Here is a 25922-nt window from a genome sequence, read left to right on the forward strand (position 1 = left end):
GGCTGACTGGCATTTTGCACTAGTCAGTGGTATGCTGAACAGTGCAACACTTGGCTCATTTTGATACCTTAAGCTTCACTGTAGTGATGGTTAGCTTTGATGACATTCTGGAGGAGGTCGGGACTTTTGGCCGCTGCCAGAAGCGTATCTTCGCTCTGCTCTGCCTCTTGTCATTGCCTTTTGCAGGGGTATATGTTGGCATCGTGTTCCAGGGTTTCACCCCCGATCACTGGTGTCGGGACTCTGCGGTGGTGGAGAGGAGGCAGGCATGTGGATGGAGTCTGGCAGAGAGTCGCAGGCTGACGGTGCCTCTGGTCAACAGCTCTGGAGTCCTGCAGCCGAGCACCTGTGAGCAGTTCCAGGTGGACTGGAACACCACAGATCTCACCTGTGACTCCAAGGAGCTGAACCTGAGTGGAGTTCCACTTACAACATGCAAGGTCAGTTCTCCAGGACTGTTTTTAGTTCTTACTGAAGGTTCATTTGGGTGTGAGTGGATTTTTGGTTGAACACTTTTTTTTTATTTTTTCATTTTTGTGAATTAAGGGACAGATGCAGTGCTGGAATTAAAGACACTGACAGGAAAGTCAAGGGGTTTTCTTAAAGCATTTGTTCATCAGCTAACCCATTACAAAGTGCAGTAAAAACAATAAATAAAAAAAGTTAAATCAATACGTGATCCCCTTGTACCCTTAAAACCAGTTCGCTCTGGTCCACTTGCACACAGTGTTTCCAAGGCACTTCACCTTCAGGCATCTAGTTTTTCAGTGGATTCAGTCACTTCATTTAATCAATGACCAACTCCTTGATGTTAACATCTGGGTTCTGGGGGGTCATGCCATCTGCTGCAAGGTTTCTTGTTGCTGAAGACAGTTTTATTAAGACTCTGAGTGGACGTTTGGACTCGTTATTCTTCTTTGGAATGATTTTGGGAACAGTAAGACGCCTCCCCGATGGATAACAATCTGAACATCTAAAGTGCATGACACATTTGAACAGTACTAGTATCACAATGTACATTTTCTGCACTACTGTGGATTGCAGCTTCCAGAATTTTTCTGAAGTCTCTGAAAACCTGACTGCACTGTGTGCCTGCTGTTTCTCTGTGTTACCTTACAGGACCGTGGCAGGTAGAGTTTTATGAGAAGCATTTTGTCTCGGTCTGCTGCCTCTCTTCATTCTTCTGGCTCCATATCTTTGTTTGTTTTGCCTTTGGCCTTCTTAATTTAGGTTTTACATTATACAACACCTTCCGCTCATCATTCAAACATTCATCCATCTGCTGACATTGATTAAGCCTGCAGTGTGGAGATTTTATCTCTGTCCTCTTTGCCAAAATTAGGCCTACATTACCCACAATGCAACATCACTGTGTTATGCTAGTAGCTACTAATATAGCCTATAATTTACAATTTCTACAATTTCATTTAGCAGATGCTTTTATCCAAAATGATATACATCTGAGAGTAGAAACAACACAAGCAAGGATCTAGTCAGGAGAAAACAACCTGGATACATGCAATAAAACAAGTTCAAGTGTGATAAAAGGACCGTGGTGTCTACAGGATTTTTTGGTTTTGCAGTCTGTCAAGTGCAAAGGTGTTCAGTGAAGAGCTGCATTTTTAGTCTTTTCCTAAAGACTGAGAGGGACTCTGCAGATCGAACAAAGTTTAGTTGCTCATTCCACCACCGGGGAACCACAGAGGAGAAGAGTCTATCTATGGACCGGTCCTGTTGTGGTGGTTGTATCAGGAACCTTTGCTGGCCGAGTGTAGTGAGTGGGAGGGAGTGTAGACCTGAATGAGAGAGTTCAGGTAGGAGGAGGCTGTTTTTATTGTAGTTTTGAATGCAAGTGTCAGAGTTCTGAATTTCATGCGGGCAGCAACTGGAAGCCAGTGAAGCGATCTGAACAACGGGATGACATGAGCTGATTTTTGGCTGGTTGAAAACCAGACGTGCTGCTGCATTCTGGATCATCTGCAGAGGTTTGACCGTGCATGTGGGGAGGCCTGCCAGAATAGAATAGAATAGAATATGCTTTATTGTCATTATACAGTGTATAACGAACTTGGAACGCTTCTCCTTTTCAGTGCAAACAAATCTTAAAGATAGTGCAAACAGTTTATTTACAAATATACGGTATAAATAACAGAGTGAATATAAATAACAGAGTAAATGAGACAGTGGTGTATATTGCACATTTTACGTTATATTGTTGGTTGGGTGTGAGGCATGAGACGTGAGAGTTCAGGGTGGTGATGGCTCTCGGAAAGAAGGTGTTTTTAAGACTGTTTGTCCTCACTTTAATACGTCTGTAACGCCTTCCAGAGGGCAACAGATCAAAAAGCTGAGAACCGGGATGTGAACTGTCCTTGATGATGTTCTGAGGCACTGGGTGGAGTAGATGTCCAAGAGGGAGAGGAGAGGACAGCCAACAATCCTCTGTGCTGCTTTGACTGTCCTCTGAAGCCTCGCTCTGTCTGCCTCAGTGCAGCTCCCATATCAGATGGAAACACAGTACATCAGCAGGCTCTCTATGGATGAGCTGTAGAAGACCAGCAGCAGCTTCCTGTCCAGGTTGTTCTTCCTGAGGACTCTCAGGAAGTGTAGCCGCTGTTGAGCCTTCTTTATGACAGCCGTGATGTTGTCTGTCCAGGAGAGGTCATCGGAGATCTGGACTCCCAGGAACCTGAATGTGTGGACTCTCTCCACACACTCGCCATTGATGTAGAGGGGGGGCGGGTCAGTTCTGTTCCTCCTGAAGTCCATGATGATCTCCTTTGTCTTTGAGGTGTTTAGTGTCAGGTTGTGATTTTCTGGACCTCCTCTCTGTAGGCTGTCTCGTCACACTTTGAGATCGGACCGACCACTGTGGTGTCATCAGCAAATTTGACGATGATGTTGTTTCTGTGGGCCGGTCTGCAGTCATAGGTGTAGAGACAGTACAGGAGGGGGCTCAGCACACAGCCCTGTGGTGTACCGGTGCTCAGTGTGCAGGTGGAGGAAAGGTGGGGACCAAGTCTCACAGGCTGGGTCTGTTGGTGCATGTGAGAGGGAAAGCCCAGGGTGTCCAGTTTGTTTATCAGGATGTCTGAAATGATTGTATTGAATGCCGAGCTGTAATCCACAAAGAGCATCCTGGCATAGCTCTGCGGTTGTTCCAGGTGGGTCAGCACAGCGTGCAGAGCTATGGCGATGGCGTCCTCTGTGGATCTGTTCGCTCGGTATGCGAACAGAAGGAAGGAGTTACAGCAGTCGATGCATGATATTACAAGAGCCTGTGCCAAGAGTTGTGCTGCGTATTCAAACAGGAAGGGTCTGATCTTCCTAATGTACAGTTTGAATCGACATGACCGAGTAACAGAGGACACATGAGCCTTGAAGACTAGTTTGTCATCAGTCAAGACATCCAAGCCTTGAGCTGGTGGCCTCAAGCAGAGATAAGGACCAAGGCTACAGAGATCAGGGCTCACTTCTTTTTATCGGCAAAACAGCAGAGCGACCTTATGTGGCTTCATTCAGCCAGCTCATAGGGATCTCCATCGGGGCAAACTTGCCAGCTCAACTTATTACCATTACATTAATCTGTGCTGTGTTCATGGACATATGTTGCAAGTAAAACGCAAGCTGTTATGTTGTATTTGCCACCTTAGACAGGTGACTATTTAATCAGTGTTGTATTTTTGTCTTGAAGGACGGTTGGGAGTATGACTATGAAGGCAGGAAATCCTTTGTTACAGAGGTAAGATTGTTTCTCAGTTAAATCAATGATAAAATTGTGCAGGTGTGTAGATGAAATCACAGTTTAGCAGTCTGCAGTTGCTAATATTTCACTGTACAAATGTGGAGGTTTCATACAGAAATGTTCTCTTTTCTGGTTCTCAGTTCGACCTGGTGTGTTCAGATGGATGGTTTGTGGACATGTATCAGTCCACACTCAATTTGGGCTTCCTGGTTGGCAGCTTTGCTTTTGGCTACTTCGCTGACAGGTGAGGTCAGGAATTGCTGTCCACCAGTACACCTGCTATTACAACTGTATTTTACTCTGTACTGACATGAAGGGCTTTTCCACGCCTGAAAATTCTGATCTGGTTAGTTCTGGTTTTACATTGCAGAGAACTTTACATAACCTATATACAGTACATGCTGTCGTCATCAGCAACTATACTTCACATTGGTTTGTAGATAAAATCCCAGAATGCTGTCCAAGTTAAAAGGAGATTTGTTTCTCATGTCTTTGTGCGCCTTAGCATAGTGTGGCTACAGTTTATGCATCTTCAGGTAGCGTTGCTTTCCTGTCCTTTCTGAAAATACCTGGAATTGTCAGTTTTTAATGAGGTTTTCCCAGTTGTATTTTTAGGACCCTTTTGGACCATATTTAAAAACTTGCTCCTCTTCTCTTTCCATGGACTACCACAACTCATTTGTCTTTTTACATCAGCCCGTAACTTCCTTCAATTGATCTCAAAGTCCAAACCATCCCCAAAAAAAGCTTTCACGGTTAAAACAAGATGAATCATGTTTCTAGACTGATACTAAATCTGTTTATAAAACTAAGGTCTGACTGTTTAGTCCAGACTAGACATGTTGAAAAGGCCAAAGGTGTGAAAGTTTGTAAGTTTGCAAGTGCCAGGTTGGTTGGAAAGTTTTAATTAATAACTGTAACAGACTAAATAGTTTGCTGTAAACAACTACGATAATTATCTATCACATGCCACTGGTTCTGTTAGACTACATTGTCTAACAGAACCAATGTAGTCTGTGGCTTAGGTGGTAGAGTGGGTCGTCCAATGATCGAAGGGTTGGCGGTTCGGTTCCCGCTCTGTCGTAGTCATGTACTGTTGTGTCCTTAGGCAAGACACTTTACCCACCTTGCCTCAAGTGCGGCTACTCACATTGGTGTATGAATGTTGGTGGTGGTCAGAGGGGCCGTAGGCGTGGATTGGCAGCCACGCTTCCGTCAGTCTGCCCCAGGGCAGCTGTGGCTACAAATGTAGTTTACCACCATCAGAGTGAGAATGTGTGAGTGAATGAATAATGGATCCATTGTACGTGCTTTGAGTATGCCTAATAGAAAAGCGCTATATAAATCTAATCCATTATTATTATTATCAACAAGAATCTACTTCCTCACCTGCTGTACTTTCTTTCTTTCTTTTCTTTCTTTCTTTCTTTCTTTCTTTCTTTCTTTCTTTTCTTTCTTTCTTTCTTCAGGTTTGGCAGGAAGATCAGTTTCCTCGTGTCCAACATCTTGAATGCTGTAGCGGGGATCATATTGGCTGTAGCTCCTAACTACATCTCTGTCCTGGTGATGAGGACCATCTTGGGCTTGGGAGTCAAAGGAAACTGGATGACTGCATATGTGCTGCGTAATGATGATTTTCCAAATTGATTGTGTTCTGTGGCATCCATCTAACAAGATATACAATAACTAAGTAGCTAAAGGCACCTAAAGGCAGAGTTTTCATGCTGTTCCTGTCCTTTTTTCAGTGACAGAGATTGTCGGAGTGGAGTACAGACGGACGGTGGGCATCTTGTTCCAGATGTTCTTCAGTGTTGGCGTCCTCATCCTCCCTCTGCTCGCCTACTTCATCACTGACTGGCGCTGGCTGCAAGTCGTCATCACTGCACCCTACATCTTCTTCCTGGTCTACTACTGGTGAGAAACATCTTATTTTTGCTTTTACTTATAAAATGCTTTTACTCCTCTCTTGTATTTCGGTCTATGCTTTGATGAAAAAATTGGAACAAGCATTGTACTAGCAACACCTTACTGACACTGAGATGGACCTCCTTTTACTCACAAATAGGATCAGTTGTTGATGGTGCGGTGGAAGAAACAGTATGTTCAACTTGGGAAATCAACAGTAAACATAGAGGTTCCAGGCTAATTTGTATTTGTTGAAGACTGGCAGTTCCCAGAAGGCACTGATATTTAACCTCATTCTGATGGTTGAGGTGAACATTAACTGAAGCTCCGAAGCTTTATTTGCAGGATTTCAGGATTGCGGGATTGCTGCCACATGATTTGATTGATTGGATAGTTGCACAAAAAAGCACATACAGTAGTCATGAAGCCAGAGTTACACTATGTCCAGTACAATCTGGTGCTTCCTTTACTCATTTAAATTAACATTACATTTTCCTCAAAATTCTAGCAAAACAAAAAACAAAAAAAGCACTCAGTGAGTGCAGTACTCCACCAATTCTACTCAGTTGTTGTATGATTTCTGATGGATAAGTCCCGATAAGTCCACACTGGTCGATGTTTAGTAGGATCGCAATCTTGTGATCATCACCAGGCAACTGACGAAGCGTTCATTTGTCATAGTTACAGTGATACCGTGCTGCTATCTTGCCATGATACAGAAATCTTTAACAAATCTGTGGATCCAGACTATAAGCCTCATCACTGCCAAAATTTAATCACTTGGTCCTTGCTTTCTGACCTTCCCTGGAAATTTCATCCAAATCCACTTGTCCATTTCTGAGTAATGCTGCTAATAGACAGACAGAAGGGCGAACATATGCTGATCGTCACAGAACTCCACGGCATTCCTTAGTCGAGTAATAATTATGTGGAGGTCTGGGGGTTGCATGTGCTAGTACCACTTCTTCTTCTTACACTGCTGTTTTGTTAACAGTAGCTAGGTCATTTGTCTATGCTAAACAAGGGCTTTAGTTGCTTAACCCAGTCTGCTGAGACTTTTGCATCCCTGAAAACAAAAAATGTCCCGGTGGTTTGGTCTTTCAGGTTCGTCCCAGAGTCTCCAAGGTGGCTCCTCTCACAGAACAGGTCAGCCCAGGCTCAAGAGATCACTGAAGCTATGGCCAAGGAGAACAAGAAGAAACTCTCCAGTGACTTTGAGGTAGATCAGTTCGACAGTAACACAACGAATCCAATGAAACGACCAAAACAAGCATGAACATATCCTGCTATTGTCTTAGTTTGACACCCTGGCGAAGGCTTTTAGTGTAAACGTGCTGGTTTCTACCAAGTACCATTAAGGGCTTTTCATCACGAACCTGAACACTTAGTGCAGTCTCAGTGTTTTGAGTCTTGATCTACTTTGTCAAAGTTCCTACTCAAACATCACAGTCCTCAACTGCTTCTTGTTGCAGACACTGATTAGTGATGAAGGTGATTCCACCTCTGCCTCTTTGCTGGACCTGATCAGAACCCCAAATATGAGAAAACACACTCTTATCCTCATGTTTAATTGGTGAGACTCAACTGAAATGACAAATTTATATTTCAAACCATGTAGGAGATGTTGAATCTTGGTGTTTGTGCTCCACAGGTTCACCAGCGCTGTGGTTTATCAGGGCCTCATCATGCAGGTGGGGATAGCAGGAGGAAATGTCTACATCGACTTCTTCATCTCTGGCCTGGTGGAGTTCCCTGCTGCCTTCCTCATCCTCTTCACCATTGAACGCGTCGGTCGACGCCTCCCTTTTGCCATTTCTAACATTGTAGCCGGAGCTTCCTGCATCATTGCTGCTTTCATCCCTGAAAGTGAGTGTTTGCTAAAGTTAAGATAAAGTGTTAAGATAACATAAATGGCTCATGCTGGATTTCTTCCTCCTCAGACATTCACTGGTTAAAAATGGTGGTGGCTTGCATCGGTCGGCTGGGGATCACCATGGCCTTTGAGCTCTTGGTGTTTGTTAACACTGAGCTCTACCCAACGTTTGTCAGGTGAGGATCAGAGTGAATTATCTAGACAAAGCTAATCAACAGCAGGTTTACTGAGCACACTGGAGCTGATATACTGTTGTACTGTATGTGTGTGAGTCCACTGACCAGCTCAAGTTAAATTTAAACTCAAATGTTGTGACTGGATACAGGAACCTTGGAGTGTCGGTGTGTTCCAGTCTGTGTGATGTTGGAGGCATCATATCTCCCTTCATGCTCTACAGACTGGCTGCCATCTGGCTGGAGCTGCCACTCATCATCTTCGGTAAGTTTCTGCAGGCTACTAAAATAGCTTGAATCTCTACTAGTCCGGGAGCCCAGGTGGCCTACTAGGGCTGGCCCGAATAGCAGTTTCTGGGCTCTGGAGATTCGGCCCGAGTAATGACGAATATCCAAGTGTTTGGTTCGCTTTGTAACCTCCGACGGGGGTGGGAGGGGTGGGGAGGAGGGGGGTGAATGCGACGAATATTAGGATGGGTTCATATCGTGATGTCTGGGGGGTGGGGTGGGGTGTGGGTTGTGGTCAGTTCGTCCGACGAAGGGGCACGTCGGTTGAACTGACGAGACACAGAATCAGAATATTCGGATCTCAAAATAAATATTCGGATACCATCGTCACGACCCAATATTCGGATATTCGGGTCCAACCTTATTGCCTACCATGCACCCCCCTATTTTATTGATATATAGTATATTCCTGATAGAATGCATTCTATATTGTATAGCTGCACTGTAATGTCATGCTTTGCAATGTTTAGTTGCTTACAAGTCTTGACTTACTTCATTATCTTTGGATTCATTTTTAATCACTTTTCATTCCGTTTGTTGTTCTTGTTACTTTAAGCCATGTTCTGGCTTAGTTAAGGATGTTCCAAAGGCTTTTCAGTAAAGGATGAGGGTCCATCATGGGTGAAACCAGCAGATTTCACTGATTTTCAGATTTTACCCCAGCAGTGGCAGATACAATGTATATAGCAACGTAAAAAATCTCTGTTTGAGCGTTAACATTTTTTGACCATATCAAATTTTTTGATAAGTTATAGTTCAACTTTAGATTTCAATTTCTGCTTTGAATCCAAATTTGAATTTATTGTTCATTAGTTAAGTACTAACAACAATTAATCTGGTATTTACACGTGACAATAATATACTTCCGTGTTAATGTTTTTCTTTAATATGTTTTCAGACACCAATAGAGTTTCGTAGGCTATTCTGCTGATAGTAGACCAGTTTGATAACTGCAAATTTCAGAAGAATTTAGTTTTTAGAGTTTACATAAATGTATATATAATAACATTTGAGTTGCTAATATTAAAAAATTCCAGGAAAAAGTTAACTCTGAGAAATACTGTCATTGTATCATATGTCATTTCTATTGTAATAAAAATAGAAGAACTATATGATTATATTTGTAAACAAGAGTCTGCAAGCTTTTATATGATATATAACATGTTATGATTGCCATGAGTGAAATGGCTACAATAGCTGTGTCAATTTTCAGTAAAACTTAACCGAAAAATTAGTGGAAAAAATCGCATTCCTGGAAAAAGTAAAAATAGCGTAAAAAATTAGAGTGAAAATGAGTTATTTTACTGTTAGCACTCAAAGCCTCATTTAGGACGTCATAAAGGTTAAAAAAAAAGAAGTGGCATTTTGTTGGTGGGAGGTGCATGGTAGGCCATCTGGGCTCCTGGACTATACTATTACATCTAACAAATGAGCATTTAACGATGAGTTTAATAACTAGCAAATAAGTTGTTCAGAGACCGTCAGAAAATAGTGATTATTATTCAAACAGCTGTTCATGTTGTCTGTTGGTACAGGAGCTGTGGCGCTCATAGCTGGAGGTTTGGTGTTGCTGCTGCCTGAAACCAGAGGAGTTCCTCTCCCTGAGACCATTGATGATATCGAGTTCCCTAATCAGTGAGATGTTTCCCAACTCTTTATGGCATTTTTTTTAATTGTTCATTTTATTTCATCCTTTTTTGATGGCCTCAAAAGGCTTAATTTTATTTACCCTTTTAGTTATTTAATGAGGTGACATTTTGAAGCAATATTTCCCAGAAAATATCTAAATTCATCAATATTTGAAATTATTTGACTAACATAGGTAAGTCTCACTTTATATATTGTACTGTAAATTATATTTCTTATTCCGAGGTGTAATTGCACAATGTTTTTTTTCTTAGGAAGAAGGAGAATCAAAAACTGAAGAAACCTTTAAAATCAGACCTGACACATGACAAGGAAACAACCGTTTGATTGTTTTTTATTTCAGTTATCAGCTTTAAAACAAGGAAATTACTCTTTAAACATTCTCTATAAAGTATGACTTTCCTCAGTTTCTTTGAACTAAGTTTTTTTTTAAACTCTTACAGAGAACAGACCTTTAAATGCTAAAATCAGTGATATGCTCTGCTTATTGTACTTCCACAACAGGAAACCAACACTGCAACATACCACATACCAACATAAGTCATGTTGTATATGACATGTAGACATCCTCCAAAAGCACAATGTACATTTTCTTTCTGCAACCACTCACATCTGCAGTGAATCGTTTCTAATTGGCTTTAATTGTTCTGTCAATCCAGTCAACAAACTTAGAGACTCGAGCGTAGACGCCTGGTTTCATAGCGTTGGCGCAGCCCAAACCCCACGATGTGACGCCCTGCAGGACAAACCTGTTCTGGGCGTTACACACTAGAGGTCCTCCGCTGTCACCCTGCAGGGACACAACACACACAGCAGCAGGCTTTTTACAACTGGACATACAGTAATATGACTTTTCTTAAGACAAACTACAGTATATCACATAGTATATATACTATGACAATTTTAACAACATACACATGATGATATATTATTATGACATGTTTTAGAATACTTTCTTTACTGATGGTTTTTACATGCTATACTATAGTTTTATGAAACACTAGGTGCCATAACATTTTATTGACATATTATACTGACATTTTTGAGGATACATTATACTATGACATTTTTTACAACACTATCGTAGGCCATTTCTTATGACGTACAATAGCAGGTTTTCTTATACACTGATCAGCCACAATATTATGACCACTGACAGGTGATGTGAATAACATCGATCATGTTGTCATAATGCAGTTTTCTGCTGGGAAATCTTGAGTCCTGACATTCATGTGGATGTTTGTACCACCCACCTAAACATTGCAGGTCAAGCAACCCCCCAACCCCACATGTCAACAGCAGTCCTTGATGCCAGTTTCCACCCTCAGCAGGACAATGCACCCCAACACACCACAAAAACTGCTCAGGAGTGGCCTGGGGAACATGACAGAGCTAAGCTGTTCCCCCAGGTTCCAAATCCTAAAGAGCATCTGTGGGATGTATTCTTTAGGATTTAGGTAGGTCCCAGGCCTGATCTAGATAGATCCCACCCTGCAACCCACAGGACCCACAGAATGAACTGCCACCATCCTGGTGCCACAGGACATCCCCAGAGGTCCTGTGTTCATGCCCCATTGGGTCAGAGGAGTAGCAGCATAAAGGAGACCAACACAATATTAGGCAGGTGGTCATAAAGTTAGGCCTGATTGGTGTAAGATACACACGTGGACAAAATTTGTAGTACCCCTCGGTTAATGAAAGAAAAACCCACAATGGTCACAGAAATAATTAGACTCTGACAAAATAATAAATAAAAATTCTATGAAAATTAACCAATGAAAATCAGACATTGCTTTTGAACCGTGGTTTAACAGAATTATTTTCTAAATCTGAGATGGTGCAGCGACACCACTATTTTAAATAACACTGACTGACCAATAAACTTGTAATGGTTGGATAGTCATGAAACATTTTATTAATTCAATTATATATTTCACTGTAACTCACAAATTTTTAGAAAATTATTCAAACATTACAGATAACTAAACTAGAGCAATAAAAACACTATAGCAGACAGCAAAGCACCAACGCTATAACCTTTTGAGTTTTCCATACCTGGCAGCTGTCTGTTCCTCCTTCGATATTTCCTGCACACATCTCATGGTCTTTGACTCTGCCGTTCAGGTAGGAGGGACGATTGCAGATCTTGTTCTCAATCACAGGGAAACCAGTTTCCTTCAGGATGCCTTCACCTCCCGTTCCTGCAACAGATCCATCCATTATCTATACTCTATACACTGCTGTATCCTCTGTACAGTATCGCGGGGGGTGGGGTGGGGTGGAGTGGGGGGTAGTGGGGAGCTGGAGTACTTAGGGTGAAGGCAGGGTTCATCCTGGACAGGTCACCAGTCTATCACAGGACTACACACAGAGACAATCCAGCACACTCACATTCACACCTACAGACAGTTTAGAATCACCAATTAACATCAGCATGTTTTTGGACTGTGGGAGGAAGCTGGAGAACCCATTGAGAACCCATGCAGGTGCATGGAGAACATGCAAACTCTAGACAGAAAGGACCCAGGCTGAAACCCAGGACCTTCTAGCGGTGAGGCTACCACTGCCCTCTTGGAACAGATTGCTGCAGTTATTCTCCTCACAGTCGTTGTGGCACAGTTTGGGAGCTTGAAGAAAATTTGCTGTAAGGTTTCTTTGGAGGATACATGTATGAAGATTAATATGTTTACTAGCTTCTTTGCTTCAGAAAATAGGATCCCCTTGATTAGGCATCACTTAGGCACCTTAGGCTCGTCCATCCAGTCAAGTCTTAGAAATCTGGGTGTTGTCTTTGACTCTGCTTTGTCTCTGGAGCAGCATACAAAAAATTTAATTAGAAACTGCTTTTTCCAGCTAAAGAATATTTCTAAGCTGAGAGCTCTGGTGTCTAAAGCAGAGCTTGAAATGATCATTCACGCCTTCATTTCTTCACGCTTAGATTACTGTAACAGCCTTTTTACTTGTTTGAGCCAGAAAGAACTTCATCGCTTACAGGCTGTTCAGAACTCTGCTGCAAGGCTTTTAATCCGCACTAAAAAAAGAGATCACTTCACCCCTGTTTTAAAAGAACTTCACTGGCTCCCAGGTCATTTTAGGATTCATTTTAAAATTTTAGTTATCACTTTTAGAGCTCTGAATGGTCAAGCTCCAGCTTATATTTCTGATATTTTAAAATGCTCCAACCCAAAGCGTTCTCTGAGATCCTCAGGCCAAGGTTTGCTGCTCATTCCCCATACCCGTTTTAAAAGCAGAGGGGATCGAGCCTTTCAAGTAGTGGCCGCTGGGCTATGGAATGCTTTGTCATTGTCTCTGCACACTTCAGATTCTGTTGAGTCCTTTAAAAGGCAGCTGAAGACCCGGCTGTTCAGTCAAGCTTTTAGCTAGGTGGTGTTGCTGTGACAACTTGTTTGCATGTTTTCTGTGTTTGTGCACATGGTTGTGTCACTCCTTGTTATCTATTTGCTGATTGATTTTACTGTGAAGCACTTTGTGAATCCATTTCTGTGAAAAGTGCTATATAAATAAACTTTGCTTGCATGCTTTTGAATTTTAAACTCAGTATATTGGAACTAGTGTGCTAGCTAAAAAAAGATGAAAACATTTCTGATAATTAACTTAAGTAATAGGTATTTCTTTGTACTTGTTGGTGACCTCTGGAAGTCCAAACTGCTAAATCAACCAAGAAATGTCCAGACAAAAAGATCTAACTCTAGAGCTTAAAGCCTGTAGAGAAATCCACATCCACTCTCAAACTCAGATTGGTCCTCACAAACCGACAGTAGAACACATAAATGTGACGTACCTTGAGTCTCACCCCATCCAGTAACATAGCACTCAGTCCCACTGGGGACAATGTAGTCCTTATCTGGCAAACAAGCTGGCAGCACTTTATCATTTATTAGTGCAGGTCTGAAAACACAAATGAAACAAACAGATGTACAAACATCAGTGTCAACGAGTTAGAAGGGATGCAACTAATGATGACTAGTAATTTATTCTAAAGACCATCACATCATATTATTTTTTCACAACCAAAAAGATAAATATTTCATTTATAGTTACATGAAAGTAAGTAAATGATATTTGAAGGCATTTTATATTTTAATTTACTGGTTTAATCAGTGGTTAATAGATTTTATTCATCACACTGTACATTTTCAGTTTACAGTAATGACAATGTTAAATAAAAACAGCAAAACAACTTATTTCTGATCAGATCTGATTACCTGTAGCTAATGTAAAAGCTAATTTTAGTTAGTTGGTTAGTTAAAACACTGCCCAGCGGACTTTATGTTTTCACCCAACTGTCTTCAAGATGAGAATCTTGTAAAATGTGTCTTAAGTATGCATTTACTGGCTGTATATACAGCAATGTGCCAAAAGGCTGAGACCAAATTTAACTTCCTGCATAAAAGCATTTGTGTCTTTGCCTGATAATCCATGTAGAATACAGGGAAATAAAGAAACAGCTTTATTGTATTGTAGTTTAGAGATAGTCCATCTAAGTGTTATTGGTATATTAAAGAAAATATCAGATCAGGCTCATATTTTATGTAACCAAGTTTGGCTAATTAGCTTACACACCTGCGCACAGTGTTTCCAAGAAGTTTGTTACATTTTCAACTTTATGAACGAAACCTTTAGGAAGAGTACTAACTGATTTAAGGTAATGTTGTTTGGAGCTTCTACTGGGGTGTAATAGTCATCAAATTCAAGAACAATCAGGACAGAGGTGCTGAAGTTAATCTGAACTTTACTGTGCTTCAGCGTAGTTGCTTTTATGATCTTGAGTCATTAGTCATTACATGACATTTGGATTTAAAACATGTAACTTTTGTTACATCCAATGTCCACACTCCTGGTATTTTAGATCCCTTTAAACATTGTATTGCTCCTCTGGGTTGGAGGTGAGTTTCAGTGTCTCAGGTTCTTGCTCACAAATGATGAGAAAATGGAACATGAGACGGGCACACGGATGGGTGCAGCGTTAGCAGTAATGATGTTATTGCACTGTACTCTGTGGAAAAAATCTGTGCCGGAAGGCAAAGGATTTATCAGTAGATCCAACCCTCACCCATGGTCATGAGGTTCAGGAGCATCTGAAAGAATGTGATAATGGTTACAAGCGGCTGAAATGAGGGTTCTCCATAGGCTGGTTGGGTTCAGTTTGAGAGGTAGGGTGAGGAGCTCGGACATCAGCTGCTTCTTTCCATCAAAGGAGCCAATTAAGGTGGTTTGGGCATCTGATCAGAATGCTTCCAGGGAGACTTTGGAGTTTTCAGAGAGGAGACTTCCAGGTAGACCCAGAACTCGCTGGAGATACTAGATATCCCATCAGGCCTGAGAACGCCTTGGGACCCTCCAGGAAGAGCTGAAAAACACTGCTGGGGAGAGGAACGTGTGACTGATGGTAGCCTGTTGCAACTATGACCTGAAAAATGGAGGGATGGTTGGGATGCTGACCCTTTTCAGCTGGATTTTAGTTGGAATGGGCTAAAAAAGGAGCCTTTAGGAAATGATGATCCAGACACCCAGATCGAATGTGAGCTCACTACGTGTCCTTCCATGGTTTGTCACACCGCCATCGAGTAACTTTTTCTCCAAAGAAGACAAAGATATTACCCTGGATTACTTTCTTTATCAGTTTCACCTCGTCATTGTCCCAAGTTGTTCTTTCTCTGTAGCATTTTCTACAAGTACATTTATGGTAACGTGAAATGTGTTTAAAGGGGTGTCAGTACGGATGAAGATTATTTCTGGCATGGTGCGAGGACACGCAACTGGAATGACACCATATTAGCTAAAGTACTTAAGTTGCTGCCAGAAGATCTTTACGTTTCAGAGGCTAAGTGTTTTTGTAACAAACCTGGTACCTGAATCTTAATGCAGATACTTAAATCTTTCAGCACATCATGGATATCTGCACAAAGCTGTCAATTTATAATGTCACTGGTAGAGGTTGTCGGATAATTAGCGTAGTGTACTGACCTCTCTAGTTTGAGCAGAGCAATGTCAGCTCCGTTGGGTCCCAGCACCAGTTTCTCCAGGTTCCTCTCTTGTTTTGACGGCTCAGTGGCTCTCTCTGTGTGGATGCCCAGGAGCACTTTATAGGCTGCAGGCCGCTTGGACCTACATCACAGAACATGCGTAAACAGACACACTCATTATCCAGGGTTTGTGGTATTGCAGGATTTGGTCTTTACATGCTATTAACAGTCATTGTGCTCTAACCTCTCCAGGCAATGTGCAGCAGTGGCAACCCACTGAGGGTGAATCAAAGTCCCTCCACAGAAATGGATTCCTGTACTGGTACACAGAAAGATGTGTGTTTTTAAGTTGAACAGAACAAACGTCCAGATGAGGTTTTAGTGTCAGACATTTATTTCATTTAGAAGCAGCATCTTGTTTTCAAGGAGGATGCAAAACACTGACATCAACGAGAACAAAGGCAAAAAATAAAAGTAAATAGAAATAGATACCAAAATAAAATGCTGTGACTCATCAGTGACTGCTAATATGAGGTTACTCTATTTCCACAACTAAAAAAAAGTTTATATTGATAATAAAATGTCGACATTATTAATTTCATTTCTCAATATCTCAATATCATAGTTTCATTATCACAGTGAAAATGCTGGCTATTGTTTGCTTCAGGAAAAACAGAGCATTTTCCCTAAAAACAGAATATCGCTTAAATCTTTGCATCATATTTTCTAACTGCATAAGTCCCCTTTAGCATTTACTCACTTGGTCCGAAGGCTGATCTGCCAGGGCCACGAGTGAGGTTTAGACACACAGCCGCCAACAATACGACCAAAGCAGCGCTTCGGTTTAAAGACTGGAGACCCACAGTTCAGTCCAGCTACAGAGCAAGTTCACAGTCATGAAGAGAGGTGCAAAAAACATCAACTTTGGTAACAATTAACAAAACAAAGAGTTTAAAAGCAGCGTCAATAGATATGAGAAAACTGAATTGTTAGCTGGATGAAAAAAAAATTCTGTTATTAGATTCTTAACGTTAGTAGGGGAGAAACTGTAAAGTTGGGACAGTGAGGTGTTACCAGAAATGCCATGTTAACTGAAAACAGTTTATCTCTGTACAGTGGCCAGTTTAGCACACATCTTATGATGATTTCCATTATTTACTATGTCTTGATCCCATTATTATCTTAATTAATTGATCAATGATTCGGTCTATAAAGTGTAAAAGATAGAAAACAAGGGACTACATTTACTGAGGATGTCTGCAAATTGTTTATATTTTCCAGAGAACCATTAAAAGCCAAAAGAGAATCTATTGTCGTCAAAGTTTCACTGACAGTACCACTCCATCACTCAGCCTTGTTATTTTCCCAAAAGACCACCATTATAAAAGACATCTGCAGAACTGCTGACAATATGTCCAACAGCAGTCAAGGTAGGATTTTATCCACTGAATTATGATAAATATTAATCCATCAAAGTTCAAAAACTATAGCCATCTATTTAAAAAAAAAAAAAAAGATAGCTGAAGTCTTTGTTTTTAAACCCTCCATCCATTATCTAGACACCACTTTATCCTCTGTAGGGTTGAGGGGGGCTGGAGTCTATCCCAGCTGACTTTAGGTGAAGGCAGGGTTCAACCTGGACAGGTCACAGTTTATCACACACACTACTCACATTTACAGACAATTTAGAGTCACCAGTTAACCTCAGCATGTTTTTAACTGTGGGAGGAAGCTGGAGAACCTGGTGAAAACATGCACAGGGAGAACGTGCAAACTCCATACAGAAAGATCCCAGGCCCAGGCTGGGACACGAACCGGGGATCTTCTAGCAGACAGTGCTAACCACCGAGCCACCATGCAGACCAAAACAGCTAATAATCCTTCCCTAAGCTGAACAAAATACGTCTCACGACAATATAACTGGGAAAACAATTTAGTGATATGTAAACTGAAATTTCTGGACATGGGATTTATTAGTTTTGATAATAAAATGCTAATATTTAGGTAATAAAACCACCCAGGTATCAAAGTCAGTATTAAGAATTTTGGTACCAAATTTCCCCGTTCTCCAGTGCAATTGTTCAGGACTGACTGAGTAATGCATGTAGGTTGACTAGAAAATACAATAATAAACCAATGTTCTACTGACAAGTAACGCTCACATACCACAGTCGGGGATCTGGCAGTAATCCCATTTCTTGTTCCTGTCAGTAGTGTAGCACCACGGTCCGTTCACATCATTGTCTGGGTTTCTGCAGCTCTGACAGTTACAGACAAAAAGAGAATTAATCAAGCAGTAAAGAAAATTTTTCCCAAAATGGTTCATATAGGAAGACAGACACTCACATTGCCATCCAACCCCTTGGTGGGGTGAGTCTGTGGGGTGAAGCTGTTGTGTTGGTGAGGGCTCTGAGCACTCCACGCCTGGCAAGTCACACCCAGTAATGTGATTGAAGTTGGACCGCGGTATGTTGCTCCATTTCCAACTTTACAATCTGAAGCAGCAGAAGAAAAACAAGAGGGTAAATGTGGTATAAAGCACAATATGACAAACACACATTCAAAAAGTTGCCTGACCTCTCTCCGCTGGGGTCTGGGTGGGTTTGGCTGGTCTAGGAGTGGTGCGTAGTGCTCCTGAATTGCATTTCTCCAAGTTGCAGTACTCCCAGCGAACTCTGGGGTCTGTAGTGTAACACCAGGGAGCTCGGTCTCCGTCAGGGTTCCTGCACAGATTCCTCCTGAGGTCTCTGTAGAATAAGAAGATGCGTATCTTCAGGACAGCAGATATCATTTTACTTTTGGGAACAAACCAAGAGAGCAACTACTGAGATGGCTTGTTTCTCACTGGAACTCTTGACTATCTCTGCATGGATTAAAATGGTCAGAGTACTGGAGAGTCAAAAATAAAGGCTTACAGAAAAACCCAGGAGAGACAACGATAAGCAATTATGTTGCTTAACATCATAACTGAATCTTAATTTACTGTCACAAAAACTAAAATACTCAATAAACTGCTCAGCTTTAAAAAAGATATCTACAATAAAGATATCCCAACAACAGCTCAGATCAAGTGTGCAGCTCTTATGATTACAACTTATCCTAAGACAGTACTCAAGAGGTGGCCAAAAACACACCGGAAGAAAGAATCAGTTTGTCTTATGTGCACACCTCTTTTAAATGCCTAGGTGTTCAGCTGGACCCCCCGGACCCTGACAGACAGGGGGACCCCCACACCAAGGTGGGGAGCCCCCCAACCAGCCGGGCCAAAGGGACCCGCGGACAGCACCCCCAGCAGCAGACCGGATACAGCCCCCAGTGTGGAGGAACCCCCCCTGAGGAAACTTAGGTATGGGATCATCTGCTGGTTTGAGGCCCTTACAGCCAAACCCAAAAGTCAGATTGATAACCTGGTGAAGATGGCAAGTAAGATCATGGGTACCACTACTCCATTCATGCCACAAGACTTGCTTATAAAGGCCACCATCAGGCAGGCAAACAATATTCTTTCTGATCCATTGCATGCCCTTTTCACAGAGTATGAACTGTTGAATTCAGGCAGGAGGTACAGAGTCCCGCTGTGCAGGCTCAGCCATTTTAAACACTCTTTTATCCCTCACTCAATCAAGCACATTAATGATTAGTTAGGTGTAACTACCAAAGGGAGGTATTTAAATGTTGTGTATGTAGAGATGCATGTATGTATGTATGCAGGTGTGTATTTTAGGTTTTTATATTACTGTAACTTATATACACTACCATTCAAAAGTTTGGGGTCACTTAGCAATGTCATTATTTTTGTAAGAAAAACTGTTTTTTCAATGAAGACAGCATTAAATTAATCAGAAATACAGTCTAGACATTGTTATTGTGGTAAATGACTATTCTAGCTGGAATCGGTTGATTTTTAATGGAATATCTCCATAGAGGTACAGAGGAACATTTCCAGCAACCATCACTCCTGTGTTCTAATGCTACATTGTGTTAGCTAATGGTGTTGAAAGGCTAATTGATGATTAGAAAACCCTTGTGCAATTATCTAAGCACATGAATGAAAGTGTGAGTTTTCATGGAAAACATGAAATTGTCTGGGTGACCCCAAACTTTTCAACAGTAGTGTGTATGTCTAAGATTATATGTTACTTATTTTATGTGATTTTAGTAGCATGTGTCCTGTTTTATGTGTTGCAGTGCAGCTTGCTTTTTGCCTTTGGTCCAAGACAAATTTCTCCCACGGGAGAAAATAAAGTGAACCTTGAACTTCATCTGTGTAAATAAAATCAGAAACTAAAGATTCAGATTAAAATATTTTGATTCTGTAGGAGCAGGACTGGATTATTTTTTCACTGAGGATGTTTCTGTAGAGCCTCATAAAAATACGAACCTTATCTAATAACACCATCATCATAGAATCAGCAGATAAGGTTGGAGATGAGGAGATTTAGTATGACTCATGTTCTTAAGATCCTATATCTGCACACAAAATTACATCAAAAGAGCTTTATTTATAAATCATGAGTACGTTAAAACTGTAGATTGTGCTTCTAAAGCAAGTTTTTTGATTTTTTAACTGGTGAGCATCGCTGCGTTCCTATGACTGCCAAAAATACACAAGCCCTTGGTAAATCTATCTCATGGGATAATGCCAGTACTAAAACCAGGTTGCTTCTCTCCTGCGCTCTGTGCTCACATCTTTGGTGTTGTAATATAGTCAAATTCCCAATAAAGCTGTTTTTATTTACTTGTTTTTCTTGTTTTTTTCCAGCTTCCATGTAACAAGTATGAAATCTTGACTGAAATGTGGCCCATGCTAACCAAGCTTTTGCTCAGCACCTCTAAAATCTTGATTTAATACTGCAACTGCATTTGACAAAATCATTTAGATTAACCAACTAATTGGCGAAATAGTCAATAGATTAATAGATAGAAAAATAGTTATTTGTTGGAGCCCTAATTCACATTTTAAAAGCTTTACTCTGAGACACTGTGTTTCAAATGTAGTGAAAATAACGTTGATAGAAACTATTTAAATTATCTGCACTTGTATTAGGCCTAATAAACAATATCTTTGTTAAATTAACAACTATAATGCATTATTTACAGTCTACTGAATCTGAGTGCCTTGAAAGTCAGTTTGTGGCAATTTGACTGAAGTCATAGAAAGGTTCACCCACATCCTGAAAATAACAAGTGCCTGTCATTCCATGGGTAGGGTCTGCTTGGTATTTACTTTGAGGTAAAAATTGTTTTGTCACCTTAAAAATATGTCTAAAATGAATCAGTTAAGAGAATTTGATGCTCACGCTGTGGGGAAGACTCTAGGAGTTTTGTTGTGGTTGTGAGGAAACATGGAATTCCAGGCTTGACATTTTTTTCCACTGATGGTTTCCGATGTGATGCCCCGATAAGTGGACCCATTTCCCTCATAACAGTCCTCCTCATCTGGGGGGATCACTGGCTCGTCTGCAGCAAGAGACAATAGTAATAATAAATAAATAAAAAGAATACGTAGTTAAATGAATAAAAAAGGGAGAAGGAGAGTGAAATAAGCAAACATAAATGAAATGTTTAAAATATTGCAGATTCTGCAGTGCATTTTCATATGAAATGGAAAGAAGACAGAGATTTAGAGCTCTATACATGACTGACCCCATTAAGACTGAAATGTAGTTTTTCATTCGCTTATTCCATTAATCATTGCTAGTGCTTTAACTTTCCTTTCCAAACTTCAAATCAAATCACTGCTAAGATAGTTACGCTCCCACTTTTATATGTTTGACTCAGTTTTTCAGAATATTCTGAATCGAGTGCTGCTGTTTTTAAAGTGTACATCAGCACAGTTGACCAGTGCTGTACCTGGTCCTGGTGCATCTCCACACTGCGGAACCTTGCAGTACTCCCAGCGAGTGTCTGAGTCAGTGGTGTAGCACCAGGGCATCCTCTCGTTGTCAGGGTTACGACAGTAGTTATTTTCTAGGCCCCTGGCAAAGAAGATCACAGACGAACCAAATATGAAGTTATGAAAACTTACTGTATTTGTTGATGTTTCTGGGCTCCCTCTAAGCTTTTTTTTTATTTGCACCTCTTTGTTTACTGTGGAGAAGTCTTACTAATATTTTGTTGAGTCATTTGTATCACTGAGGGAAGACATTTTTTTGTGGATACAGCTCTTACTTGCAGGGATAGTTTTCTGGGGTGCGGTTGTGTTTATGTGGCGTCTGAGTCGACCAGCTCTGGCATGCTTTGCCACTCTCAGTTACAGCAATCGTGCCTCGATACGCTGCACCTTCACCGGTGGCACAAGTTAGCTCTGGGGCGATGGTGGGAGCCGCAGATGCTGAAGACAGAAGATGAGAAGAATGTGTCATGAGACTAAGCCAAGCATGCGTTCTGTATTTAAGGTACATTATCTTCTTTTGCCTACTGCAATTCTTCTTTTTCTGTTATCTTCCTTCCTATAAATACATTTAAGGTGGTTGGTCCTTGATGTAGTTGATGATGGCGTGTGTTGAAATGCTCACCCAACATTTTATCATTAGTTCTATTAATAAGGTTCACTCAGGGGGTGCAAGCTGCAGGTAGATTCATCAAATAAGTACCTCTATGTTGCATTGCATTCTTTAGTATAATATATTGATTTTTAAAAACAAGATATTATCTTTTTTTCACACAGGCTATGATGCTGGGTCAGTTTGTCAGTTCAGTAACCTGTAGAAGAGGGAGGTTTAGCAGCTAGTTTCTTAAAACCTGCAAATAGCTGAAAATCTATATGAAATTATGTGCCTGATTTACAGTAATGGATTCATGGGCAGCTATGAAGATTTACAGAAAAAAAACAAACAAAAAAAAAACTGTGAAAGGAATACATATTAAAATGTGAGGACTCACTGCAGCGGGGTATGGAACAGAAGTCCCATCGTTTGGACTGGCTGGTGGTGAAGCACCACGGGCGGGGATCTCCATCTGGGTTTCTGCAGTAGTTCTCCTCAAGATACTTTTCTGGAAGACTGTAGGAAACATAAATTGGAGAATTTTAGCTATATTTGACCTTTCAAAAAAATAGTTTTTCCTTCCAGTTTATTAAACCTTATGAAATACTGAATTTTAGCTTATGTGGTCTTACGCGCTGGGATTGTAGCCGTGGTTGTGAGGTTTCTGAGAGTCCCAGCGTTGGCAGGTGAAGCCGTTTTCAGTGGTGGAGGTTTTTCCTCTGTAGTCCTCTCCGCTACAATGCATACAGTCCTCTGTGAAGGAACAGGCACAGACACATCACACTACAATACAATGCTGTACTGTTGTCGTGTGCTGTTGCTGTATGTTTCTACAGTGTTTAATAATGTAATATATAAAAGAGAAGTACTGCAACATGCTTACTACTGCGCCTTGCAAAAATATAACACAACACTGCAAACTACAACTTTACTTTTAGTTGACCGATTGTCCACAAAGTATTTCCCTAAGCATCAATCACAGCATCAATCATTTACTTTACAGGATTTTTATGGTATAATAGAAAATGTATTAGTTTCTTTTTAATATAATTTGCCATTCAGTTATTTACTGCATTTTAAAGGTCTACAGTAAGAATGTTTCACACAAAACAAAGGGAACAAGAACATGAACACAAAAAAACAGAAGAAATCTCAGGAGGACATTAAAAGAGAGATCGATCCCCAGCAGATATTTTTTTCATTCATTGAGTAAACTTTGAGGATGCTGCTACATATAGTGCCTACATTTACCAGTTCCAACAATCAAGATAATTTGGACACTCAGATAAGTGAAATCAAGCCAAACAGAAAAATAGAGTATGATTTCAGGCACACACGTAGTGTATGTGCTTTGGAATTAGCACTAAGACACACAGATAAATGAGAGTTACCAGTGCAGCTGGTAACATTGCAGTGCTCCCAGCGGGTGTTGGAGTCTGTGGTGTAACACCAAGGTCCCCCGCTGTCCCCATCAGGGTTTCTGCAGAAGTTAGACTCCAGGTCTGCTTGGGGATGAGTCTGTGGTGTGATGCTACGGTAAACACATTTACAAAAATTACAGACAGATCTGAAAGGACATGAACTGATATGCAAAATGAAATGATCTTATGTGAATACGTACTTGGGCCTGTGTGGATATTTTGCTTGCCATCTCTGACACACCTTTTCTGATTTTGTTTTGGCCTTTGTTCCTCTGTAATCTGTTCCTATTCCATTTACACACTCCAGAAGAAATTCTGGACAAGACAAAAAGTAAGCATTGCATGTTTGTGTATTCAGGAAACACCTGCCTGCTTTTTAGGGTGACACATGCACTGTATAGTGAGGCGGGAATCACAGAGTAACTCACACTGGTCTCTTAATACGCTGCCTACATATGCTACTGCAAAACTGAATTATCTGATACACTGAAAGACAATCATCAATGATACATCACAAAATTTGTGGAATTAAAGAAGAAAAATGCTACTCAAAAGTCAAAATGTAGGAATTACCCATTTATTCACTGCACTGTAGTGTCTGTGTGTGTCAGTTATCACTATTATTCAATTTTAATACCGTGTCAATTTAAATAGTCCTCAGATTTATCTTCCCCTGCTTTCACTGTGACTTTTAGCTTCTGCTTGCTTCACTCTGATTCATTTAATGAGCACCTCCACATAGAGTCACAAAGCAAGTTGTGAGAACATGTTTTGAGTGTGTTCCTGTTTAAGAGAAATACCAATATTTGACGTCAGTGTAGTGATAATGCATTGCTGAAGGAAGCAATAGAATACGAGCTACGAACAGAAAGATCTGTGACTGTTCATGGTGCGTGTGCATGGAATTCATCACACTAAAGTTAATATGTGCAAGCAGAAACTGTCATGAGTCAGGATATCATGCGACACCACGCTAATGATATCAGGACCTGTATGATACACATTGTTGTGACCACTAGTAGGTGCAAATTCACAATTCTTCGGAGCAGACAGCAAACATCACATTCTGTGTCAGTCAGCAGCGGGATGATCTGACTTTCATGTGGAGAATCATCACTGGTGATGAGAGGAGTGTCTGTGGCTACCATCAAGAGAAGAAACATCAGTTTTCTCAGTGGAAGACACTGCAGTTACCAAAACTAGACAAGAAGCATCAGGTCCTGAGCACATCAGGAGCATGTTTGTTGTCCCCTCAGGCCCGACAGTCAAAGCAGGGTTCTACTGTAATCCTGAGGTGAACATTTGCTGAAATTGACCTAAACTGTGGTGCAATGACATGTGGATGTTCCAATGTGTTGTGCAGCCGGTGACAGGATGATGGTGATGCACCTTTTTTTGGACACAACACAACCTCTGCTCTCCACCCAACCCACTCGCTAGACTTGGCTCCCTGCGACTACTTCGTCTTCCTCAAAAAGAAACTCAAGTTCAGTGGTTACTGTTTAGACACAGTTGAGGACAATCAGCATCCACGGCAGATGGTGCATATTTTGTTAACAGAGTTTCCAGTGGGCATTAGAAGCATTGCAGAAGCACTGTGATTGCTGTGTCTCTGCACAAGGAGGCTACCAAATTGAAATCAGGTATGGACTGAGATTTTTTGATTATACCTTATGTATTGCAGTATCAATATTTTGTCAAAGCTGTATTGTAAACTGCTCCGCAGAGTGCAATAATAAACAAATTCATCAGACAGTAATGTCAGTGAGTCATTTATCTGATTCCAGTAACATAAACTAAACATGAACCACAGTGCAATAAAAACAAAAAATATCCTGTAAATTCCAACCTATAGAGGAAAATTCTTTGGGGACAAAAAAAAGACCACCATAATAAAATTTCAAAAAAGCTTCAGGCAACTTATATTACGTTAAAGAACAATAGAGGACTGACCATTTTTTTCATATAAAGCTGTGCTGGTTCTACGCAGAATGAGCTCTGTTTTAGAGTTTGATTCTGCCGTCCAACACTCTTGATCCTTTTCAATGTATATGAAAGACCTGTGAAAATAAAACTGGTGTCAGACTTTGATTCCTTTGATTGAAAAAGGTCGAGTGTAAAGTGTGAACTTACTTGCATGTGAAGGATGTTTCAGTGTTACATTTGGTTGCACACTCAGCCACAGTGTTGACTGAATACTGTCTTTTACGAAGTGAGATGATCGATGCTCCTTCAGTTTTGGAGTAGCCGTCCACGTCGGTACCACCAACTGGAATCAGAGTAAAAAAGTTATTAATTGTTAAAGATATAATACAGTATTTGTGGTTGGGGTATGAATGAATCCCGTCTAGCCGCAAATCTGGGTTTAAGTGTGATTCAAAGCAGCTGCAAATAT

At 40.8% G+C, this 25922-nt stretch overlaps 2 protein-coding genes across 3 annotated transcripts in view; one reads left to right on the forward strand and one right to left on the reverse strand.

Annotated features, from left to right (window-relative positions):
- On the forward strand, positions 1–20375 carry LOC111565455 (solute carrier family 22 member 2-like). 2 transcript variants are annotated; one of them, XM_023265521.3, is made up of 12 exons: positions 1–440; positions 3695–3742; positions 3886–3989; positions 5215–5369; positions 5491–5659; positions 6755–6869; positions 7123–7223; positions 7302–7516; positions 7591–7699; positions 7849–7961; positions 9520–9619; positions 9886–10037. In XM_023265521.3, exons 1-12 carry the CDS (start codon positions 87–89, stop codon positions 9956–9958), a joined length of 1656 nt encoding a protein of 551 aa, XP_023121289.2. In that variant the 5' UTR covers positions 1–86; the 3' UTR covers positions 9959–10037. The 2 variants fall into 2 exon arrangements, with proteins under 2 accessions (XP_023121289.2, XP_035801984.1); XM_035946091.2 differs by lacking the exon at positions 9886–10037 and adding an exon at positions 18804–20375 and having other exon boundaries at positions 2–440.
- plg (plasminogen) overlaps positions 9949–25922 on the reverse strand; it is a 20570-nt gene continuing 4596 nt past the window's right edge. Inside the window, exons 2-19 of the mRNA XM_023265519.3 lie at positions 25661–25796; positions 25481–25587; positions 23728–23842; positions 23498–23637; positions 22739–22859; positions 22504–22622; positions 21790–21952; positions 21472–21596; positions 20919–21078; positions 18196–18365; positions 17965–18113; positions 17785–17878; positions 16379–16493; positions 15863–15937; positions 15620–15760; positions 13434–13540; positions 11687–11832; positions 9949–10421 (exon numbers count right to left, since the gene is read on the reverse strand). Of these exons, the coding sequence (XP_023121287.2) occupies positions 10260–10421; positions 11687–11832; positions 13434–13540; positions 15620–15760; positions 15863–15937; positions 16379–16493; positions 17785–17878; positions 17965–18113; positions 18196–18365; positions 20919–21078; positions 21472–21596; positions 21790–21952; positions 22504–22622; positions 22739–22859; positions 23498–23637; positions 23728–23842; positions 25481–25587; positions 25661–25796 (2345 nt within the window). The 3' untranslated portion in view covers positions 9949–10259. The remainder of the gene's footprint in view (positions 10422–11686; positions 11833–13433; positions 13541–15619; positions 15761–15862; positions 15938–16378; positions 16494–17784; positions 17879–17964; positions 18114–18195; positions 18366–20918; positions 21079–21471; positions 21597–21789; positions 21953–22503; positions 22623–22738; positions 22860–23497; positions 23638–23727; positions 23843–25480; positions 25588–25660; positions 25797–25922) is intronic.

This window comes from Amphiprion ocellaris, chromosome 12 (assembly GCF_022539595.1).
Source record: "Amphiprion ocellaris isolate individual 3 ecotype Okinawa chromosome 12, ASM2253959v1, whole genome shotgun sequence".
Classification (NCBI taxonomy): Eukaryota; Metazoa; Chordata; class Actinopteri; family Pomacentridae; genus Amphiprion; species Amphiprion ocellaris.